General features: G+C 48.5%; 1 protein-coding gene across 3 annotated transcripts in view; it reads left to right on the top strand.

Moving 5' to 3' along the window:
* Positions 1-21,722, top strand: part of KIAA1671 (KIAA1671 ortholog) — a 1,398,419-nt gene that overhangs the window by 1,170,491 nt on the left and 206,206 nt on the right. For all 3 annotated transcript variants that reach the window (XM_069619385.1, XM_069619384.1, XM_069619386.1), the window contains one exon: positions 17,612-17,852. In XM_069619385.1, the coding sequence (XP_069475486.1) occupies positions 17,612-17,852 (241 nt within the window). The remainder of the gene's footprint in view (positions 1-17,611; positions 17,853-21,722) is intronic.

Here is a 21,722-nt window from a genome sequence, read left to right as displayed (position 1 = left end):
GTAGACCACAGATCCTTGTCCAATCTGGCACTTACTGGCCTTTATGGTCAAGTGGGCCTTCTGAAGAGCCTGTATGTTATGCTCACCTGGTCTCCACAGGGGCACCAAACGGAGCTAGACAGTCACACTTAGCGGAATGTTTAATGGCTCCACATGTCCCCTCTTTTTGCCCTTCCGTCACGAAAGAAGATTGCCTAAAATGTTGAAATGAAATGTTACCTAACCGTAAGGATGAGGACCGACTCCCACCTCCCGTGATCTCTTTATGCACCCCTCTGCTATGTCTCACCTTAGTGCTATGAATGGCGAACTCTCCATCCTGCGACTGTATGCAGGGGTGCGTAGCAGTTCAAGGATATACTTACTTCACTGATCCTGAAGAGTTCCAGACAGCTATGACTCAGTGGGTAAGTCTTTATACCAATGGTATGGATTGCTTTAGAGTTCAAGTTGCCAAAAGTTCACTCCTGTGCCTCTTCTTTGCAGGGTCCCCTTTGGTGCATTTAATGAAGCGTGACTCCTTCCCAGAAATGTTGAGCTGAATTCCAAGGCGAGTTTCCACGCTAGCGTGATGCGATAATGTCTTAACATACAGTATTGTTCTTCTGAGCAACTAACCTGCTGTTCTTTTTCTATCCTGCAGGTGCGGGGCCTCTGGGGCAGAGATCGCGTGATGGTGTCTTGAGGGACTCCAAGGAAGTGCAGCTTTCAGGTGTATTAGCGCTGCATAAGATTTAAATGTCTTTAATGAGGCCCTTCCCCTTTGCGCAGCTAACCTGTGCCTTCTTTTCTGTTTGGCAGGTGCGGCAGCTCCGGAGCGGCGATCGAGTGATGGTGCTTCAATGGATCGCAAGAGTGAGCAGCCTTCTGGTGAGTATTAGCGTTGCGCAGTGTTGCAATGTCTTTAACGTGGTCCTTTGCTCTGCGCGGCTAACCTGGTGTTTTCCTTTTCAGCTCGGTAGATGCAGAGAGTCCAGAGCGATCGAGATGGAGCGTCAGGTAAGAGCCTTGTTCTGTTTTTCTCCTCTCTTCCTTTCCTTGCAGGCAGTTCATGAAGACCTGGATGGGTGTGGCTGAAGACTGGCCTGACGTTAGCAGACACGGTGAGCGTTACGCTGCAGGAGTGCAGAATAACGCGAAGCGTGTTCTGTTCTGAGGGCGTGGTTTATATAGCTTCAAGAAGTAGCCCCCAGGAAAAGTAGTCCCTCCAACCACACCCTATCAAAGTAGTCCTAGGTAAAGTAGTCCCTTCAACCTGCCTCAGACTGATCTGCATGTGATTCTCTCTCCTTGTAACCTGCCTTGCTTGAGAGGGCAGTATGAGCCTGGTGCCAACGGCGCCAGGACCGAGTCCAGGAAGCCCTTAGGCATTCCTTTGGGGCCTTAAAGGTCCCCACGGGTGCCAGTACCCTGGGCTGGCTGGTCTGCTCCTGATGTCTGGGGGCAAGCACCGTGACACTGTAATACTATTCTCAGGTGTTTCACATGTTCTTCCCATGTGGCACTGAAGACTGCTATATCATCCAGATATGCTAAGCAGAATTCATCCAACCGATTTAGGACAGGATTCACAAGCCTTTGAAAAGTAGCAGGTGCATTCTTTAATCCAAAGGGCATTGCCCTGAACTGGTAAAGACCCTCTGGGGTTGAGAATGCTATCTTCTCCTTGTCATGTTCCACTAGAGCTATTTGCCAATACCCTGCAGTGAAGTCAGATCTGCTGAGGTACTTGGAGGCACTCATGATATCCACCAGCTCATCAGTTCTAGGTAAGGGATGCGCATTTGTCCTGGTGACGGCATTCAGAGCCCTTTAATACACACAGAACCTCATCTCAGAGGTACCTGCCTTTGGCACCAGAACCACAGGACTGGACCATGGACTACAAGAGGGTTTAATCACCCCAAGATCTAACATCTTGTTGATCTCTGTCTTGATGTAAGATCTCACCTTATTTGACAAACTGTAACCCCTACGTTTGGTAGTTACACTGTCCCTTGTGTCAATTTCATGTTTGCACCAAGGTGTCAAACCAGGAGTCAATGAGAACAAGAGGGACAACTGCCTAAGCAAAGTCCTTACTTCCTCTTGTTGGGTACGAGTCGGGTGAGGGGCCACATGGACATCCTCAATGGAGCCATCTGAAGGACTACTTGGAACAATTCAGGCAGAGGTTCATATTCCTCCTGTTCTCTGTCTGATGCCAAAAGTAGTGCTGCTATTTCAACCTTAGGGATGAAAGTTTTCAACCTATTTATGTGGAACACTTTGGGGGCCTGGCCAGGTCTCCTAAGGGCCACTAAATAGTTTACCTCACCCTGCTGCTCCACAACTGTGTAGGGCCTGACCATTTGTCTTGTAGGGCTCTAGGCCTTATAGGATTCAAAATCCTGACTTCTTGGCCTGGAGTGAAGTGAATACGTGAAGCTTCTGGTCATACCAATGTTTTACCAGAGCCTGACCTGCCTTCAACTTATCACTGGCCTGAGCCATCAGAAGGACCATTCTCTTCCTTAAACCCAACACATAGTCTACTGCATTGGTAGTGATGGAAGGAGTAGGGAGCTTCCACCCTTCCTTGAATATGTCAAGCGGTCCCTTAACAAGGTGACTAAAAAGAAGCTCGAAGGGGCTGAAGCCAACACCGATCTGAGCTACCTCTCTGTAGGCAAAAGGTAAGCATGGCAAGAGGAGATCCCATTTGTTCCTTTTAAGGTTCTTCCAGAGCCCCAATCATGCTTTTGAGAGTTCCATTAAACCTCTCAACTAAGCCATTAGTTTGTGGGTGATAAACTGATGTAAACCTATAAGTGACCCTGCACTCTTTCCACGTGGCTTGCATGTACTTAGACATAAAGCTGCTGCCTCTGTCTGACACAACTTATTTAGGGAAACTAACCCTAGTAAACATGCCTAGCAGTCAGTCTTCAATGGGATGGCTTCAGGATATCTGTTTGTTTGTTTATTTATTTCTATAGCGCTCCAGACCCGGGAGTATAAGGGCGCTTAGTACAAGTTACAGGCACAGTGCATAGAAAACAATAATCTTAAGGCAGCAAGTATATACAGAGTATACAGACAATAGAAGTAATAGCAGACAGAAGTGACAAAAGAGACATATGCAGTATGTACAGTTAATAACTGGGTCTGACTTAAGGTTGACTTTTTGACAGGAGCCACCCAATGGCCTGTTTCCTGAACGACTGGAATGATTTGGACGCCTTAATATTCAGTGGCAAGGTATTCCAGAGTTGGGATGCGAGGACAAAGAAGCTTGAGCCACCAGCTCTTTTGGCGGTAAATCTGGGTACAGTAAGACATAGGGTATTGGACGATCTTGTGGTTCTGATGGAGGTTCTCATGGTGAATTTGTTAATAAGGTAGGGGGGGCTAAACGGTTGAGAGCTTTGTAGGTGAGGCAGAGGGATTTTAGATCAATTTTATGTTGGATGGTGAGCCATTTGCATGTGGTTCTGGTGGCAGAGATGTGCTCGCGCCTGGGAATGTTTAGCGCTGCTCGTAGATCATCATTTTGAAGGACTTGGAGTTTGCCGATATCTGGTGGCATGATCAACCAGCACCAATATAAACCTATTGCCAGAGGATGTCTGAGGGTCAAGGGGACCAACATTGTCATCCCCTACCCTTTCAAATGGCACCCCCCACCACAGGGAGTGGCACCAATGTAGCTTGGATTGTTGAACCACTTTGCCAGAAATCTGGCAATTGGCACAGCTCCTACAATGGCCTTCTACCTGGACTCCCATCTTGGGCCAGTAGAAATGCATAGAGAACCTCTGCTTCGTTATCTTGATCCCAAGGTGACCCGCTAGAGGAACTTCATGTGACAATAGTAGGAGAAAGTGTCTTACTTGAAGGGGAACCACCAGCCTCCTATGGTCACCTTCAGTAGACTCTGCACTCACTGTACATGAGCCCACCTTCCCAATAAATCCTGTTTCCCAAGAGGTTCACCCTCAAGCTGGGAATAGGCCTGGTTCCTCAGGCCTTCTAAAGATGGCCACTCAGGTTGGCCCTTACTAACCTCTTCCCTATCAGGACCACCGTTAACCAATACACTTTGGAGTTCAGGATGGTCATGTGCGTTGCGAATTTCAGGCAGACCCTTTTCCTAGTCCGGTTCACATGCTTGGCCAACTACTACCTCCACCTCAGAGGTAGTTGAGTTAGGGGGAATATATTCCTTCCCTTTTCTAGGTTTCTTGACTCCCTTAGCTTTGGGTTTCCCCTTTGGCTTTGGCTCAGCCTTGGACTTGGCCAGGGCAGCCTTTGTTTGTGACCTTATGCATGGTCCTTCTGCTGTGTCCCCCACAAGACCTAAGTCTCTGAGGTCATTTCCCAACAGAACCATTCCAAGGACTTGTACACTCACATGTATCCTTACTACTGTACCATTGATTTTTAGATTTGTAGGCATTACTGGGAAACTGAGAAGGGGACCATCAGCTAACTTGGTGGGCATCAAGGGAGCTCTGACCAGCTCTTCTTGGTTTACCAATGTGGAATCCACCACAGTTCTGCTGGTCCCACTATTCCTAAGGGCAGGAGTGTCAACTCCATTGATATGCACACTGTCCTTAAAGTAGTGCTTGGTATTATCCAGAATACTTGCATAATGCTCCGATACTCTAGGCTCTCAGGAACACAGGGATACTAAGACTAGTTCAGATTCTAGCACATTGGGGAAGGAGTCCGAAGAGAAAGATGCCCCTGTGATAATTTCTTCTGCCTATGAGGGGAAGGCCAGACCCCAAGATTTTGACCTTACATCTAGGGTCCCCCTTCACATGGTCCACCGGGTCTTGGGACATAGGCAGGCTTACTGTAACCAGAGTTTGGTTTGGAAGGATAACTTCCACTACTATGTGCATTTTCCTGTGACTTACCCTTACGTTTCTTTTTCTGGCTCTTTTGGGAGGAGGTTTTATCAGACCCCCACCCTCTTCATCTTTGGACTTTTTCCCCCTCATCCTGCTTGGCAGGATGAGTCTTGTCCTTATGGGACACTCAATGTGACACCCACACATCTGCTGCTATGGCCAGCTTCTTAGGATCTAACTCCTTTGAATCTGCCAAATAGTGCTTAAGCTCGGAAACAGGATGCAAAAATATGTTCAAGCATGACAAGACATATCATACCCTTAAAGGTGGAGCCCTTATAGCCTTCAACCCAACCAGTCAAGTTCTTTAAGGAATCAGTTACATAAGGCACCCAATTACTACCTTATTTCTTTTTGTACTCTCTAACCCTCTTCAAGTATTGGGCAGCAGTCTTCCCAAACTTTAAGATGAGAGTTTGCAAAATCTATTCTTTCATCTTTTGACATTTCCATAATAGCACTGCAGCCTATGGGGTATTCTGCTGAGCAACCATGCAATCCTATCAGCATTTACAACCTCGTGAACCTCACATTCATATTCAAATGCATTCAACTAGTCCATAATGTAATTCTTCTCATCATGCACACTGAGCAGACTTTATGAAATCTTGGATGAGAGGAGGATCCAGACCCATGTCCAGATCACTTGAATCCATTTGAAACTTGAAGCTTGGCCATTTCCAACTGGTGATCCCTGTCCTTCTGTTTTTCTGTCTGCTCTACCTTCAGTTTAGCCATGTGAAATTCAATCTCCTTCTGCTTAAACAGCAGCTCTTGCTTCTTGAATTCCAACATGGCATCAGCATCAGAGTTGGCAGAGGACATCACATCATCTGTCTTCCAGGGTGCAATGGATGAGTGCAGCCCCACCTCCTCCTGCACTTTCATCTGTGGTAATGGCAGTGAGTTGCAACTCTTGCCAATCTATGATTCTCTGAATCATTTCACCCTTTGTACCTTAAGCAGGCAAGCCTCTCGCAGTACACCTCATTCTCAATGTTTCAGATTTCGAAGCATTCAAGGTTATATTGGTAATTGTTTCCATTATTCTAGATACATCTATGGCCTTTACAGTTACTTACTACTAAGGTCACTATGTGTCCTGGGTAGGGGTAATCTGAAATGCCTTCACTAGTGTGCAACTCTGGATACCTTCAGTCCTATCCCACTGCTGACACCAATTGGTTAAGATGGATTTCTGACCTCTAACCTGGTGGGCAGAGGTTCAGAAGGCCAGCCTAGTTTCTTGGAACTGTGTAACCTTCTGGACAAGCCAGACCAATCATGGTAGCATTGTCGGCAGTCAAGACTAGGTCTCAGGAGGGGTGAGGGTGACTGAAAGACCTCAATGAGCACACAGAGTAAAGGACACGTACAAACTACTCTGTCAGGTGTATATATATTAAAAATACAAATAATGTATTCAAGGCCTTGAGTTTCAACACACAGTAATAATCAATAGCAATATCTTTATACCAATACAATCCTACTACAATACATATATACAATACCAAGAAGCCAAAAGGGTTAACAAGCACAGAATGGGCCCACAACTGAAAAGGGAAGGAAACAAGCTCTGCATATAGACTTTAGGCAATTCTTCATGAAGTTAACCCTAACTGAGAGGCAGTCCAGTCCCTACGAAGAGAGGGGCCTAGTGTTCAATGTAATTTCAAAGGCTGGTGCATGCGATAGTGCGGAAGAGCGAAAACAGGGTCTCTTGCAGGGGCTGTAGCAGCTCAGGAAGGTGGGTGACACAATGAAGAATAAGTTCCCACTCTTCATGGAAGGTGTCCCCAAGAGGACAGAACAGGTTCCAGGAGTTGGGAATGGTTCGATAGCTCGGGCTATCTGTGGAAAGGAGAGTGGCCCTCAGGGGACGCTTGTGCGTAAAAATGGGTGGATGTGCTAGGGGCCACCGGTAAGGGTTTCAAGTACTCACTGACCCCCCAGCGCACTCCGGAGCAAACTTCGACAGTCGACTCCACTTCAATTGCAGGTTCAAATGTGGCAGTTTTGCGGCTCTTGGCTATCAGCTGTGAAATTACAGCGTTGATTCCCAAATGGAACAGTGGTGATTTCTTTGCTCCTGGTGGATGGATCAGGCCAGTTCACTGTAGCTGGCTTCAGGGCATAGAGGGGCACGGCAGCAAGGCACCTTCGAAGTTCGTCACCACGGCTGGGTGACACGGTAACCACATGTACTCTGGTTCGGGCTCTCTCTCTTTATTCCAGACCTGGGAATGCCAAGTGTGCGAAATTTGGTGTGAGAGTGCCGTGAACAAGGAGCTTGCGATGTACCATGTTTCAAGGGTCTCCTCGAAATGGCGGCGGTGTCGGAGCAAAGTTCCTGCTCAAGCTGGTCAGCCCACTGGTAGGCCCAGGGACACTTTCGAGTCGAAGTGTCTTCGCAGACCTTCTAGTTCGATCAGATGCAGAGGGGTCCAGCGGGACATCAGCGGACTCAGGGTGCCAAACCTTCCAGCGGGTCACCAGCAGGATACTTGGATCCTATCCTAGGTTCAATGAGAACTGAAGAGATCGAACTGGTGTGGGTGTTTGGGGCCTTCTCTTAAACAAAATCTCCTTCGCGCCAAACGAAGAGGACGCAATGGGGGATCTGATGACATACAGGCACACCAGATGTGGACCAATCATGGACCACGGTGGTCCCAGTCCTTCCCAGCACACAAGACTCTCTGGCACCCAGGATGTGTATTGGAACTAGACAGTCCAACCCACAGCCTGGAAGCACACATACAATGCATGCAGAAGTCTGCAAAAGCTTGGTGTTTTGCGGGAGAATGCATGCCCAAATAAGGACTGCCTCGTGTCGGCTCGACCTGGGGGAAGGCAAAGGGACATGATGGCCAAAGGACAGGACAAAGGTCCTCATGGCATGGACATTTTGGAGGCAGGCCAACTTTCTGTGCCAACTGCGCTAAACGCGGTTTGCATGGCAAGAAAGGTTTAAAATAAAGTGAAAAGATAAGCTGCCACCAGCCCAGTCTAAGGCACATCTGCAGGTCTCCCGAAAAATCCTTTGAGGCAGTCTAGGGTCTTTGGAAACGAAAGGAAGGCCCAAGCGCACTGTACTGTAAGGTACATTGTGCACTTGTAACATGTTGCAGAAAAGTTGCAACATTGGAAAGTACTAAGGGAAACAGTCTCCCAGTACTGACTGTCTTTAAGGACATGTCAGTTTCCCCATAACAAAGTGAGCGAAAGCCCAGTGTAGTGCAGCTGAAAACAGCAGCAAAGAGTTTGGGCCGGGGGGGGTACACAACTGGAGAGAAAATGACTCCTGAATGCCAAATCTTTCATAACAGGCACACTTGTACAAACATCAGAACATCATTAGAGCGTGGCTAGGGCCATAAAACAAAAGGACCCCTATGTGTACTGTAAGGTACTCGGCACAGAGATACAAATTTATCAAGAAATACCAACATAGTTGAAGTCTAAGGGAACCTAGTTTCCCAGTACTGACAGTCTGAAGGATGTGTCAGTTTCTGCATAACAAATGAGTGTGAGGTTGTGTCGGCTATTCAACAGGTCCAGCCGCCCACTACGCTTCCTAGGGTGCATCTTACACCGCAATGTTCAAGCTTTCACCGTTCCCTCTCATCCCTGGCTGATGAGACACACATGCTCTATCGTGGTATGGCTAGTCCGTACTCACGGTTTTGTCAGAGGAGTCGGTCTGGGTCCTGTAAACTGCCCTGTGTCGCCGATACGGCTGTCCCTATCCCTGTTGAGGTTGTGTCGCTCCGGGGTGGAGCAAGGCTTGGATGAGTTTTCGCAACCCTCTGGAAGGTACGACCCAAGGGGTTGGGACAGAGTCAGCTGGACCACTGTACGCACCGCAGCGTCCAAAGAGCCCACTGATTGGATGGTGGTCAGAATGGGTCCAGCTCATTACAGAGCTGCTAATGTTAGTTTTTGTTCTTTTCTTCGAACTGCAGACCGAGAGGGACGCAGAACGTTGGAGAGAGGAAGACGAGGGATTCACTGGGCGTACTAAGGTGCTGATCCTACAGGCGAAAAAAGACGGCATTCACCTGAATAAAGGACTTTTTTCTTTAAGGCAAAACATGTCTGGCCTGATATCTTCACAGTGGTGGGATAATGCAACACCCCGCCACTCCCCCCCCCCCCCAGCATCCCCTCGGCATGGAGACCATTATCAAGACGCTGGCAGACGACCAGCAGTAGCTGCAACAGCTGATTCACGTGCAAGGGCACCAGGCACAGGCAAACCAACAAACATTACAGCAGGTGCTCCAGATAGAAGGCGTTGCACAACACCAGAGCCGGGAAGCGCTTCGACTACTAGGGGAAGCCGTGGCTGCTAGTAAAACTCAACCAGCCATACCCCCCATCGGTTTCACAGAAATACCAGACTGGCGGCAGCTCCAGCTACTTCTACGTGAATTTTGAAAAAATTGCCAGGGCTGCCAAATGGCCAGCGGAGGGATGAGGCTTCTTTCTTGCCTCTCTGCTTACTGGTGTGATGCAGGCGGCTTATCAAGCTGCCAACCCAACAGGAGGCACGCCTTACACAGACCTCAAGAAAACCATACTTGAGAGACTGGGCATGGATGAAGAAACCCACTGACTACAGTACAGAGAGACCCATTTGAAAAGTGTACTGAGAAGTGGCTCCAGACCAGTACAGCCACGGTCCCACAAATAAGGGACAAGGTCTTGCTGGAGCAGTTTGTGGAGGCCTTGTCAGGACCCATCCAAAGATGGGCATGACAACATCACCCAGAGTGTTTGCAGCCAACACGGGATGGCCTTGTAATGAAAACTCCCTCCAACCGTAACTGCACACCCAGATGGGTACAGAGTGAACCAAAACCCAACCCGATATTCACCCAGTTCTGTCCCAGGAAGGTCAAAACCCGAACCCATGGAAATCGGAGCCCTACATACCCAGGAATATCGTTGGAAGGGCCTCCCCTACACCATTGAAGTCACAGTGGATGGGCGACCAGCACAAGCGATGATGGACAGCGGCAGTCGACAAACCGCGATACCTCAAGTAAGTGATAAGCCAAATAGCCTGGATAGAACAATACCGGTGCAATGTGTGCATGGTGATGTTAGAACGTACCCTTCCAGAGACATATCATTGGATATCCCTGGTGCATTAATACCAGTACGGGCTGCTGTGATTCCATCCTTACCTCCTCCAGCACCGACATCCAAGGTTTCTCTAAGTTACTCACCACTACTGAGTGGTTACCAGATGCCCCTTTCTCTGACATTGATCTAACCTCTTCATCCCGACCTAGAGTTTGCAAAACCCGTTCAGTTAGACAGCTGAAAGCCATGAGGAGAGAAAACCAACGGGACGTTGGATTAGCGGATTGGAGGTTGGAAGACCACTTGCCATCCCTCCGGATGAAACAGAAAGTGATGAAACCCTTAAAAGGGCCCTTGAACAAACTCAGGATGTCACAAACAGGACTCCTTCTCACCCATACTTTAAAGAAAAACCGGGCCTGTTGTATAAAGTCACCATCGGGCAGATCACATAGAGAAAGAGCAGCTACTAGTACCTCAGTCATATAGGAAGTGCCTTATTCTTTTGGCCCATGACCACACCATGGGGGGGACACATGGCAGAAACTGTGATGCAAAAAGGCTCCTACTGGGTTTCGTCTGGTCAGGAATCTACTCTGACGTGGCTGAATATTGTCAGGAATGCCCCATATGCTAGAAAACGAGTGCCCATATCCCACCTAGAGCCCCCTTACATAGAATGTCCCTCATAAAGGAAACCTTCCAGAGGATAGGCATGGTAGGTCCCATGGAGCCCAGTAGTCAAAGCTAGCGATATTTATTAGTTAGTCGTAAACTATGCCACAAGGTACCCAGAAGCATTTCCTCTGAGGGGGACCTCAACTAGACAAGCTTGCGATATATTATTGCCATACTTTGCACGGGTTGGGCTACCCCAGGAGATTGTCACAGACCAAGGTAGCAATTTCAGGTCCTTTGTTATGAAACCGGTCTGTAAAACCCTAGGAATACAACACCTGAAAACCACCATCTATCACCCCCAGACCTATGGCCTCATAGAGAGATATAACAAAACCATAAAGCAAATGCTCCGACAAGCAACAGGACCTACAGGACTTTGTTGGGACCAAGCATTGCCCTAGGTGCTAATGGTTCTTCAGGACACCCCTCAATCCTTCACCGGATTTTCTCCTTTCGAACTCCTGTTTGGAAGGCAACCCAAAACCATCCTAGAGATCCTGAAGGAACCCTGAGAAACATGAGAAGAGACCAACCTAATGGATTATGTATGTAACCTTCGAGATCATTTGGGACATTTAAGTGAGTTAGCCCAAAACAATTTGGGGCGAGCACAAGGACAACAAGAAGAATACTATAAGAGAACCACTCGAGTACGCTCACTTAAGGTAGGCGTTAAGGTGTTAGTATTACCCCCCACTAGTGAAAACAAACTATTGGCTCAATGGAGAGGCCCTTACCAGGTGGCTAGAGTATTGGGACCAGTGAATTATAAAATTGAACAACCAGAACGAAGGGTAAAACTGTTGAACTATCAGATCAATCTGTTGAAATACTGGAAGGAAACCCCGGTTCCAGTACTGACTACCACCAATGTGGATCTGACTTTACCAGAACAATTGGTCCCAAGTAGCCAAAATGACATCAATGTCATGCTCCACACAGACTAGTTGAGTGATGCCCAAAGGAAGGAACTGCTCAGGGTTTTAGCCCACGTAACTTCTACCTTTTCTGGCATCCGTAGCAGGACCGACCAAGCAGAACATTCAATCAGGACAGAAGCTGGCAAGACGATCCGGCTCCGACCCTATCAGATACCAGAATCCAAAAGGACCTAAATCTCCATGGAAATCAATGAGATGCTAAAAATTGGCATCATAGTGCCGGCCATAATCGCTTGGTGTTCCCCCCCGCGCCCGTCGTGTTTGTTCTAAAACCAGATGGCACAACCAGGTTCTGCATGGACTTCGACAACGGAACGCTATTTCCCATTACAAGGGATACCCTATGCAATGCATAGATGAACTGTTGGAAACCCTGGGCTCTGCTAGGTATCTTAGCACAATAGACCCAACAAAGGGCTATTGGCAAATCCCTCTTAAACCTGAAGACCAAGAGAGGACTGCTTTTTTGACCCCACAGTGTCTTTTCCAGTTTACAGTTCTTCCCTTTGGACTACACAGACACTGATGGACAGATTCCTACAGCCTCATAAGTCCTATGCTGCTGCCTATCTGGACGATATTGTCGTCTATAGCTCGTCCTGGGAACAGCCCCTTCACCGCCTTCTGAAGGAAACCACGGCCCTCAAGGAGGGAGGTTTACATATTGACCCAAGGAAAACCAGATTTACTGCAGAGACAACCAGATGTCTGGGCTACACTGTTGGACGTGGGGTAATAACACCTCTAACCAACAAAATCCAAGCCATACAGAGGCTGCTGATCCCCACCACAAAGAAGGAAATACAGACCTTCCTAGGTTTTGTGGGCGATTATCGCTGCTTCATCCCACACACTTCTACTATTGCTGCTCCTTTGACTGATGCCCTTCCAGCTAATCGTCGCCAGATCCGCTCCTTGTGCAGGAAATCTTAACCCTGCTAGAGAAAGGCGGTATGGAACTGGTGCCTGTAGCAGAGAGGAATAAGGGATGGTATTCCCCATATTTTTTTTGATTCCAAAGAAAGACGGGGGATTGAGACTCATCCTGGATTTGCGTTGGTTGAACAAACTTCTCAGGAAGGACAAGTTCAAGATGGTCACTCTTTCTCAAGTCCTCCAGGCCCTTCAACTTCAGGATTGGTTGGTGTCTCTGGACCTATAGGATGCTTACTTTCATGTGCCGATTCATCCCAAGCACAGGAAGCACCTGAGGTTTGCGGCTGGCGACTCGCACTTTCAGTTTCCAGTCCTGCCTTTCAGATTGACCTCCGCCCGAGGGTCTTCACCAAGCTAATGGTGGTGGTGGCAGCGTATCTCAGGCGAGGGGGGATTCACGTCTACCCCTACCTGGAAGACTGGCTGATCCATGCGCGTTCTCCTGAGTAAGCATTGGATCACTTCGGTCTCACCTGCTGCTCCCTCCACAAGCTGGGCTTCTCCCTCAATTTCAAGAATTCGCATCTGACACCTTCCCAACAGCTCAGTACATCGGGCTGTGTTGGACACGTCTCTGGGGAAGTGCACGCCTCCCAAGATAAGGGCTCATCACATTGTGCAGATGGTGGACAAGTTTTAACATGCCCAGAGTCTCCCAGCTATCGAATTCTTAAGGTTGCTCAGCCTCATGGCATCCTGCATTTTTCTGGTGCCAGAGGCCATGCTGAGGATGAGATCCCTGCAATGGGTCCTCAAGATGCAGTGGTCACAGTTCTCAGGCAAGTTGTTGGATCCCATCCAGATTCCAATCTCGGTCTCCCAGGATCTTCTGTGGTGGGCCAACGAGGGGAACCTGATGAAGGGGGAGCTGTTTTGGCAACCGTGGCCAGAGGTGACTGTAGTGACGGATGCTTCCCTCACAGGATGGGGAGCAGAAGACTTGACCGCCAGTGGTCGTTGGTCTCCATCAGAGTCCAAACTCCACATCAACCTGTTAGAGCGGAGGGCCATCAGGCTGGCCCTGAAGGCTTTTCTGCCATCTGTACGGGGGCAGAGTGTCCTTATCATGACGGACAAGACAGTGGCCATGCATTACCTCAACAATGCAGCTCTGGTTCTGGGCAACCCAGCAGGGAATTTTGCTCATGGCAATTCATCTGGCCGGAGAGGACAATGCAGCGGCTGACGCTCTGAGCAGGCAGAGCACGATCTCTCACGAGTGGGAGTTGGCTCAGGAAGTCCTGGAGATCTTTGCCCTTTGGGAAACCCCACAAGTGTATCTCTTCGCCACCAGTGGCAACCGGAAGTGCGAGGGATTCTGCTCAAGAGAATTTCCTCTGAGAGGAGCCTTAGGAGACGCATTTGTAGTGGATTGGTCATTCCCACTGCTGTACGCGTTTCCTCCAGTCCCCGTAATTCCTCAAGTGTTAAGGAGGTTACGGAGGTTCGTGTCCCACATGATCCTCATTGCTCCGAATTGGGCCAGGAGAGCGTGGTACCCAGACCTTCTAGAAATGTCCATCTGCCCTCCACGCTGTCTTCACTACTGAGAGGATTTGCTATTGCGCGAGGGCGGGGGGTCAGGTTCTCCATCCAGAGGTCAGGACTCTCAACCTTCAAGCTTGGTATGTGAAAGGTGGAGGTTTAAAGATTGGGACCTTGCGGATGACGGTGATGGTGGTGTTGCTTTCTGTCAGGAGGCCAGCAACAAAATCCATGTACCGTTGCTGTTGGCTTAAATTTTGCGACTGGTGCAGAGGACAAAATGTTGATCCTTTTCAGTGTTCCATTCCCGTGGTTTTGTCTTTTCTGCTTTCTTTGGCCCACAGGGGCCTTCAAGTGGGTACCATTAAGGGTTACCTGGCGGCGCTGTCTATCATCAAGCGCTCGTCTGAAGAATGCTGTTACTTTAAGATTCCTTTGATTTCCTAATATCTTAAAGGGCTAACTACTGTGTTCCTGCCATCCCCTTTCCAGGTGCCGGTTTGGGATATGAATTTGGTTTTGAAATTCCTGATGGGTGCTCCGTTTGAACCTTTGCACTCTTGTCCTTTGAAATTGTCTTTCAAGACGGTGTTCTTGGTTGCGGTTACTTCCGCTCGCAGAGTGAGTGAATTGCAGAAACTTTCATCTAAGCCGCTCTTTACTGTGTTCCACAAGGATAGGGTTGTTCTGAGGGTATGTCCTTCTGTTCTACCTAAGGTAGTGTCTGAATTTCATTTAAGCCAGAAAGTGGTTCTTCCGTCTTTCTATCCTCCTCCTGCTTATCCTGGTAAGGAAGAGGAGCGACTCCATAGGTTGAACACTAGGGGAGCTCTGAGCTTTTATATTTCTAGGCTGTCCAGGGTCAGAGTGGACGATCAACTCTTTGTGGGATATCCTGGACACCGATTGGGCCAGGCTGTTACCAAACAGAACTCATCGAGGTGGATTATCCTCACCATTACTGAATGTTACCGATTGGCGGGTAAAGACCCTCCTGAAGGGTCATTCCACGTTCATTCCACTCGGGCGTGGCTACTTCCACAACCCTACAACGGGGAGTTCCTATTAGGAATATTTGTGATGCAGCCACATGGGCTTCTATCCACACCTTTGTTAAACATTACTCCCTGGATACGATCCATGGTCAAGATATGGCCTTTGGTAAGGCGGTTCTTTATTCCGCCATCTGATTGGGTACTCTAAATTATTTTCCCCCCTCCATTTTCTGGTACTGCTTTGGGAGTCTGTGAAAGATGTGGAATACGTTGGAGGGCACAATTCATTCGAAGAACAAGTTACTTACCAACTGGTAACGTTCTTTCGATTGGATGTTCCTCCAACGTATTCCACATCGCCCTCTCAGCCTTCCCCTCTGTAGAATTTCCTATGCGATTGCAGCTTACGTTTCCGCAAGACTATGTGCAGTCAAGTAAGCATTGGAATGTGCATGTCACACGTTATGTAGGAAAAAACATAAACTGAGGCTACAGGCGCCGTGTGTCCTATTTATAAAATCCAGTGACATCGCCCTCGACGGAGGCCTTCGAGGGACATCGGCCCGATGCCATCGACGCATGACGGCCTCTGCCGAAAAAGTTTCCGAAGTACACAGCTGTGGACATTACATGTCAAAGATGTGGACTACGTTGGCGGAACATCCAATCGAAAAAACGTTACCAGTTGGTAAGTAACGTGTTCTTTCTTTCCACTGATTTCCTCTGGTTAATTTTTTTGATTTATGGTTCATTCAGAATGTAATGTGTGTACATTAACATTCTGTATGTAGGTGTTGCTAGGAATTGTTGTCTGTGGCTGTTTTTCTCCCTGCCATTCCATACGTTCTTTTAACACATTTGTTCATTCAGTGCTTTTTCGTGCAGCCTGCATTTTTTGTAAATATAGTTGACCATAGTATTTTCACGTGCACTGCAATGCTTAAGTTTTCTCTATTCATGTTCTTGTTGCTGTCTGTGTGAGCATACTTCATTCACAATTAGAGTATCGGTGAACACTGGACTGTTGTAGAGGATTTAATTGATTACTCTTTAGATCTGCAATGCGCTCGTGGGAAAATCCAGATAACGCTGAGTATATGTACAAATATCTCGATCAACTATTTTTATTACTCAATGTAATATAATGAGTGCCCCAAAGTGTCTATACTATGTTCATTCCATATGTGTTTGCGCTGTGTACTGTACATAGAATTATGTGTATGGTGGGTGTATACTTTGTGTGGGCAACACACTTGTTAGTGACTTCGAGCCCACTGCATATGTAAGACTGTAGCAATGGTTTATATTTTGACTTTAGATGGTCTGTTTTTTTTAAATATTTTTGCAGTGTACTATTAAGGGTATCAAAATTTAAAGCAGGTGATTTTGAGATCCCAGAAAGTGTTATTTTGGGGTCTGTGAGGAAAAAAAATGTCTCAATTTTTTACTTTAAAACGTTCATGAAGCTTCTTTGGATGTGGCCAGACTAGATGCTTTCCATAGGTTGTGAACATTCATAGACTGGGTATAAATAGGGAGAGCGAGGGAGAAAAAGAGAGAGCACATTCTACTTACCGTAAATAATCGTGAGTCACTATTTTTTAGCACCCCGGCTTTCCCGCTTTGGTAACCTGGGGTTCTAATTACGTTAGGCCCCTGTTCCATGGGCTGGTACCGGGGGTAAATGCTGGGCATCCCAAGCCAGTCCGTTATCACCGTTCCAGCCCTTAGAACGGGGGCTTAATGCCATTAGCACCCCAGGTTACCAAAGCGGAAAAGCCAGCGTGCTATAATATTTTCAGTGATTGAACGGCTGAAAATACTGTTAAGATGGCTGCCATGGAAAGGGAAGGTGGTGCTCTATACGGAGCCCCTCTTCACTTTCCATAGCGGCCGGAAAATCTTCATTTGCACCCGGCATGGGGGAACCAGCCAATCAGGTGGCTAGAAGCACAGTTTAAAACCTACAATCTCAGCCCGTGTTCCAAGCAGCCTGATGGCTGGTTCACCTGGCCGCCATCTTCCCCCCACTCTCCGTTCCCTTATTTATATATTTATTTCCATTTACCACCCCCCCTCCCCAACCCCACTTAACGGCTTGTTGCAGCGGCTCAGGCCGCCGCAGCATCTCCAGCTGCTATGGAAAGGGAAGAGGGGGCTCCGCATAGAGCCTGGCCTGCCCTTTCCATGGTGGCCATCTTAACACAGTATGTTCAGTTATTGAACGTTGAATGACTGAAAATAGTTTTTGTTGTTTTCTTTTAGCACCCTGGGTTACCGCTCTGGTAACTGGGGTCCTAATGGTGTTAAGCCACCATTCCAAAGGCTGGAACGGGTAGTAACTGCCCATAGCCCTCGTTAACACTCATCTCTTCACTCAGGCTGTTAACTTGGGCTGCCAAGCCGATAACAAACCCTGCCCCTCCCCTCCGTTCCAGCCCTTGCAACGGGGGCTTAATAAAACATTAGTGCAGGGGAAAGTAGAGATTGAGTGGATGCCAAGTAACCATTTGTGTATATTTGATTTATATTTTTTCTTATATTGCCATCTCTAAGTTTAATCTTCTCTGTGCTTTCATAGCTTTATGGCTGGATCACCTGTGTCAGAAAATACTGTTTCAAATCGAAAGCAACCAACAACCAGCTGGGCTTCCTCTTCATCATCTCAATTGGAGGTGGACCACCATGATGCCACTAAACCCCAAAGGACAGCAAGCCTGGACCACTCTAAGGTCGATATGGATTCAGTTGATGGCACTGTGTTGCCACCCTCTGTCCGGTCCTGCCCTGAGGAGGGAGACATTGACTTTTCATTTATGGATGTAAGTTGCTGTCCACAATGTATACACTGATAGTTTATTGAACGCACATGTAATCAAATATTCTGATATTTTAAATTTACTAAGGGAGAACCATGATATATAATGTGTACCTTTTGTTGTACAAGGCTGCGTTTGAAAGTTAACAATGTACTATCTGATCTCTTCTTGGATCTATCAGTGAAGAGATCTCACAAAATGCAGACTTTGCAGAGGGCCGCCTGCTAAAGGCTGCTCTCTGCGAAGTTGGTATTTGTGTTTCCCCCCTTCTATACTCTGCTTTCGAGATGGTTCCCCTTGGAATCTCCATCTCATTTCTTGGCCCTCTCCCGCACACATGTTCCACACACCATCCTGAACTCTCGACAACACATACTTGTTTTCGGTCTGCCCAGGTGCTGCTGTCTCTGGATTCCATTAAGGGGAAGCACCATGTACTATTGTCCGTCAGTCTTTTTTCGGTGCTCTAGTTGATGTGGCTCTTCACCATAGCTGTCTGCTGACCGCAATTGATTTTTTATCTAGGCTTTTCACATTTTCAACTGAAAGGCACCAAGGGACCTATATTTATGACACACTTCACTAGATCTCATGTATTTCTCATGTATTGTGATTATTGATGACAAGATGTTAGACAAACACTTATAGAGAATAGGTCAATAGACAGAGCGTTCCTGTGTGGTGGTGCCTTGCAGCACAATTTGAGCTTTGAACAGTTCAGATATGATAGATGTAGAAGAGGGATATATGGACGATCAAACCACAAGAATGTTCAATTAGAACATAAACATGAATAACGGTTAAGTGATAATTTATTGGTGGATGGTGATCACTTTTAGCGAACAATCTAAGAGTCTTTCTTGGCAAAGATGTCTCTTTAGGCTGCAGTCAAAGGTGGAAGCCTTTGGACTCTCTGAAATCACACACAAACTGATGTTGGTTAGCATTGACTACCTCACCTCCTAAATACTGCCTCAGGAAATAAGAGGCAAGTGGCTGGGCTCACCTGTGCAGGGCAGGAGGGGGCATCTTCTCTCAAGCATATGATGTAAATGCAGTGGCATGTAGCTGTGCAGTGGAATGCCAGTGTGGCTGGAAGAGAAGTGAAGTGTAATCAGTATCCAGACTTCCCAGAGCCCTCCCCATTGGAAGGTACTTAAGCTCTTCCACAGGCCCCCAATTTCACCAAGTTGCAGACTGGCTTGTGGCCAAAAGTGGCAGAGGAACTCTGACGAAGAACAGGAAGCTCTTGACGAAAAACATGAGGATGTGGCCGTAAATATCAATAGGAGCAAGTCATGAAGGTGTACATGGCCCACAAAGCCTTTCAGTGGGATCATGGCAGCTGACTAGGCGGATGCAAATTACGTCTTCCGTCCCTGTACCAAATGCAGGCTACGGAATGTGTTTGTGGAGGACAAGCACCTACAATGCCTTTACTGCCTGCACCCGAACCACAAGGAGGTAGAGTGCGAGATTTACCTCGGATTTCTGAAGAAAAGAATGAGGGACAGGCACAGTAGGCTGGCAGCATGGCTTAACGCCAAGGCCTCTGACCCGTGCTCTGTTCAGGGTCATGCCTCACCCAGGACCGGACTGGTCCGAGGACCGGTCTTGTAAGTCCTTTGAGGGCGCCTCATCCGTTGGGGCCCAAGACAAGGCCAAGAGCCGCAAGTCTGAGTCCACTGGATTCTCTGCGGAAGCGGGTCCCAATGTGGATAAGGCGCGATCCGCATCACCTTCCGCCTCCATTGCCAGGCTACCATCGAGCTCCTCTTCAAAGAGGAAGTCATCTACCTCGGCTAAACTACGTGAGAAATCCGAGAAGCCGCGGACGGACGAGAAAAAGGCCAAACAATTAAGCAGGTTCAACTGGCACAGGCTAAAACCTGGTCGGCTATCCCTTCGACGACTTCGACTGCCACGACAGCTAAGGATGCTGATCCTGCAAGGGTAGCTCCCACAGCTCAGGTGTCCCTACCCCCAAGGCAGGCCACTGCAGCAGTGACTTTGGCAAAGTCTACAGGCACGCCAGAAGGAGTGAAACCGAATCGGGCCCCGGTTCAAGACCCTCAGGGGGGAAAAAAAGGCCGGCGAGGAGGCCCCGACAGCGACAATGGCACAGGGCCTAATTTTCCTGTTCTGCCTTCTCATCCGAAGGACATTTCCTTGGATATTCTGTCGACTCTACACACCTTGGTGTCAAAGATCCAGATGAGGATGCCTCTGGGTCCAGTACTTGTGGTCACACAGGTCCCCGATAAGCCTCCAACGAAGAAGAGGAAGCGTCATCCGATACCCCTCGTTTCAAGCTCCTCCTCCATGTCGGGTCCCGTCTCCCCCAGCAGACCCAGACACGGGTACTGTTATGGCCACGACGAAGGATGATGATGAAGACATCATCGCGGCGGACAGTGAATCGCTGCATTTGTATGCACCACACAGGGTGTCCCCACCGGATGAAGTGATCGCCATAGCCTCTGCGCTTTTCCAGCTGGTGCCCAAGGAAACCAAGATGGAGGGCTTCTTGTATCAAAGGCACGAGGTCAAGAGGAAAACGATCATGGCAGTGCCCTTTCTGGACGATGTTTGGGAGGAGGGCCTGGCCCTCATGAAGAACCCTTGCATGGCTCCAGCCAGGCGGGATAGGCTGGAGCAGAAGTATAGGGTGTCGGGCTCCGCACCCAAGTGCCTGAGGGCGCAACTATCACGGGATTCAGTGGTATCAGCGGCCGTGAGGAAGCGGTAGGCCAAACCGTCCTAGTCGTCTTCGATCCCTTCCGACAGCGAGGGAGAACGATGGAAAGAAGGTGATTTACCTGCCAGCGTCCACTATCAAGGCGGCCAACGCACTGGCGATCCTGGCCAGGTACGACAGGTAGCTGTGGTACAAGCTGGGGTCAGTTCTGGGGTTCCTCCCAGACGATAAGAAGATGGAGGCAAACACTCCCTTCCAGTAGGGGAAGTGGCATTGGATCACGCCATCACAGTGGCATTGGATGTCGCCGGCACAGGGTTCCAGCAGATGGGGAATGGTGTCTGCCTTCATTGCCAAGGTTGGATAAAAGCCACTAACTTCTGTCAGGAGGTCCAAGCGAAGGAGCTGGACATGCCCTTCGCAGAGAATTTGTTTGGGAAGGTTGTCAACAAGCCATCAAAACAGACACAGCGACGGCCCATTCCATGGGCATTCTCCAGCAGCACTGCTCTTCTTTTCACTCCTCCAGGGGAAAGTCAAGCAGGTCTTCAAAAGATCTTTCCACGTCGTACCGACAGCCTTCCATATCCTCAACGCAGGAAGCCTACAGGGGCCGTTCCCAGGCCTACGGTAGTGGAAGACAGCATGGCCCACAAGACAGGAAGCCGGTGCTGAAGTTACACTGACTGGGATGTCGGGCCCCCAGCCGTGCACCCCGGTGGGAAGCCGGCTGCCTAAGTTCATCAGCGAGTGGATAAAGATCACCACCGACAGATGGGTGCTGGACGGTCTTGCCCAAGGACACACCTTGGAGTTTCAACGCAGGTGTCCGCGGATCCCTACGTTTACCCGACAGGAGCAGCACATCCCTCAGCTCCTGGAAGAGGTACGGGCCATGCTGCGAAAAGGGGTGATAGAGCTAGTTAACCAACAGGTCTTTGGCTCTGGAGCCTATTCCAGATACTTGCTGGTCAGAAAGAAACAGAGGGGCTGGAAGCCCATCCTAGACCCACGATGTCTCAACAAATACTCTAAGTCCCAAAAGTTCAGGTTGGTTACGTTGCAACACGCGCTCGGCCAACTGGAAAAAGACTTCTTGTCGTCGTTGGACCTGAAGGACGCCTATTTCCACCTCCCCATTCACAAAAAACATCGAAAGCCCTACCAGTTCAAGG

This window comes from Ambystoma mexicanum, chromosome 10 (assembly GCF_040938575.1).
Source record: "Ambystoma mexicanum isolate Mex_15411 chromosome 10, UKY_AmexF1_1, whole genome shotgun sequence".
Taxonomy (NCBI): Eukaryota; Metazoa; Chordata; class Amphibia; order Caudata; family Ambystomatidae; genus Ambystoma; species Ambystoma mexicanum.
Note: the sequence above shows the minus strand (reverse complement) of the source record. Positions and strands in the feature narration are given on the sequence as shown.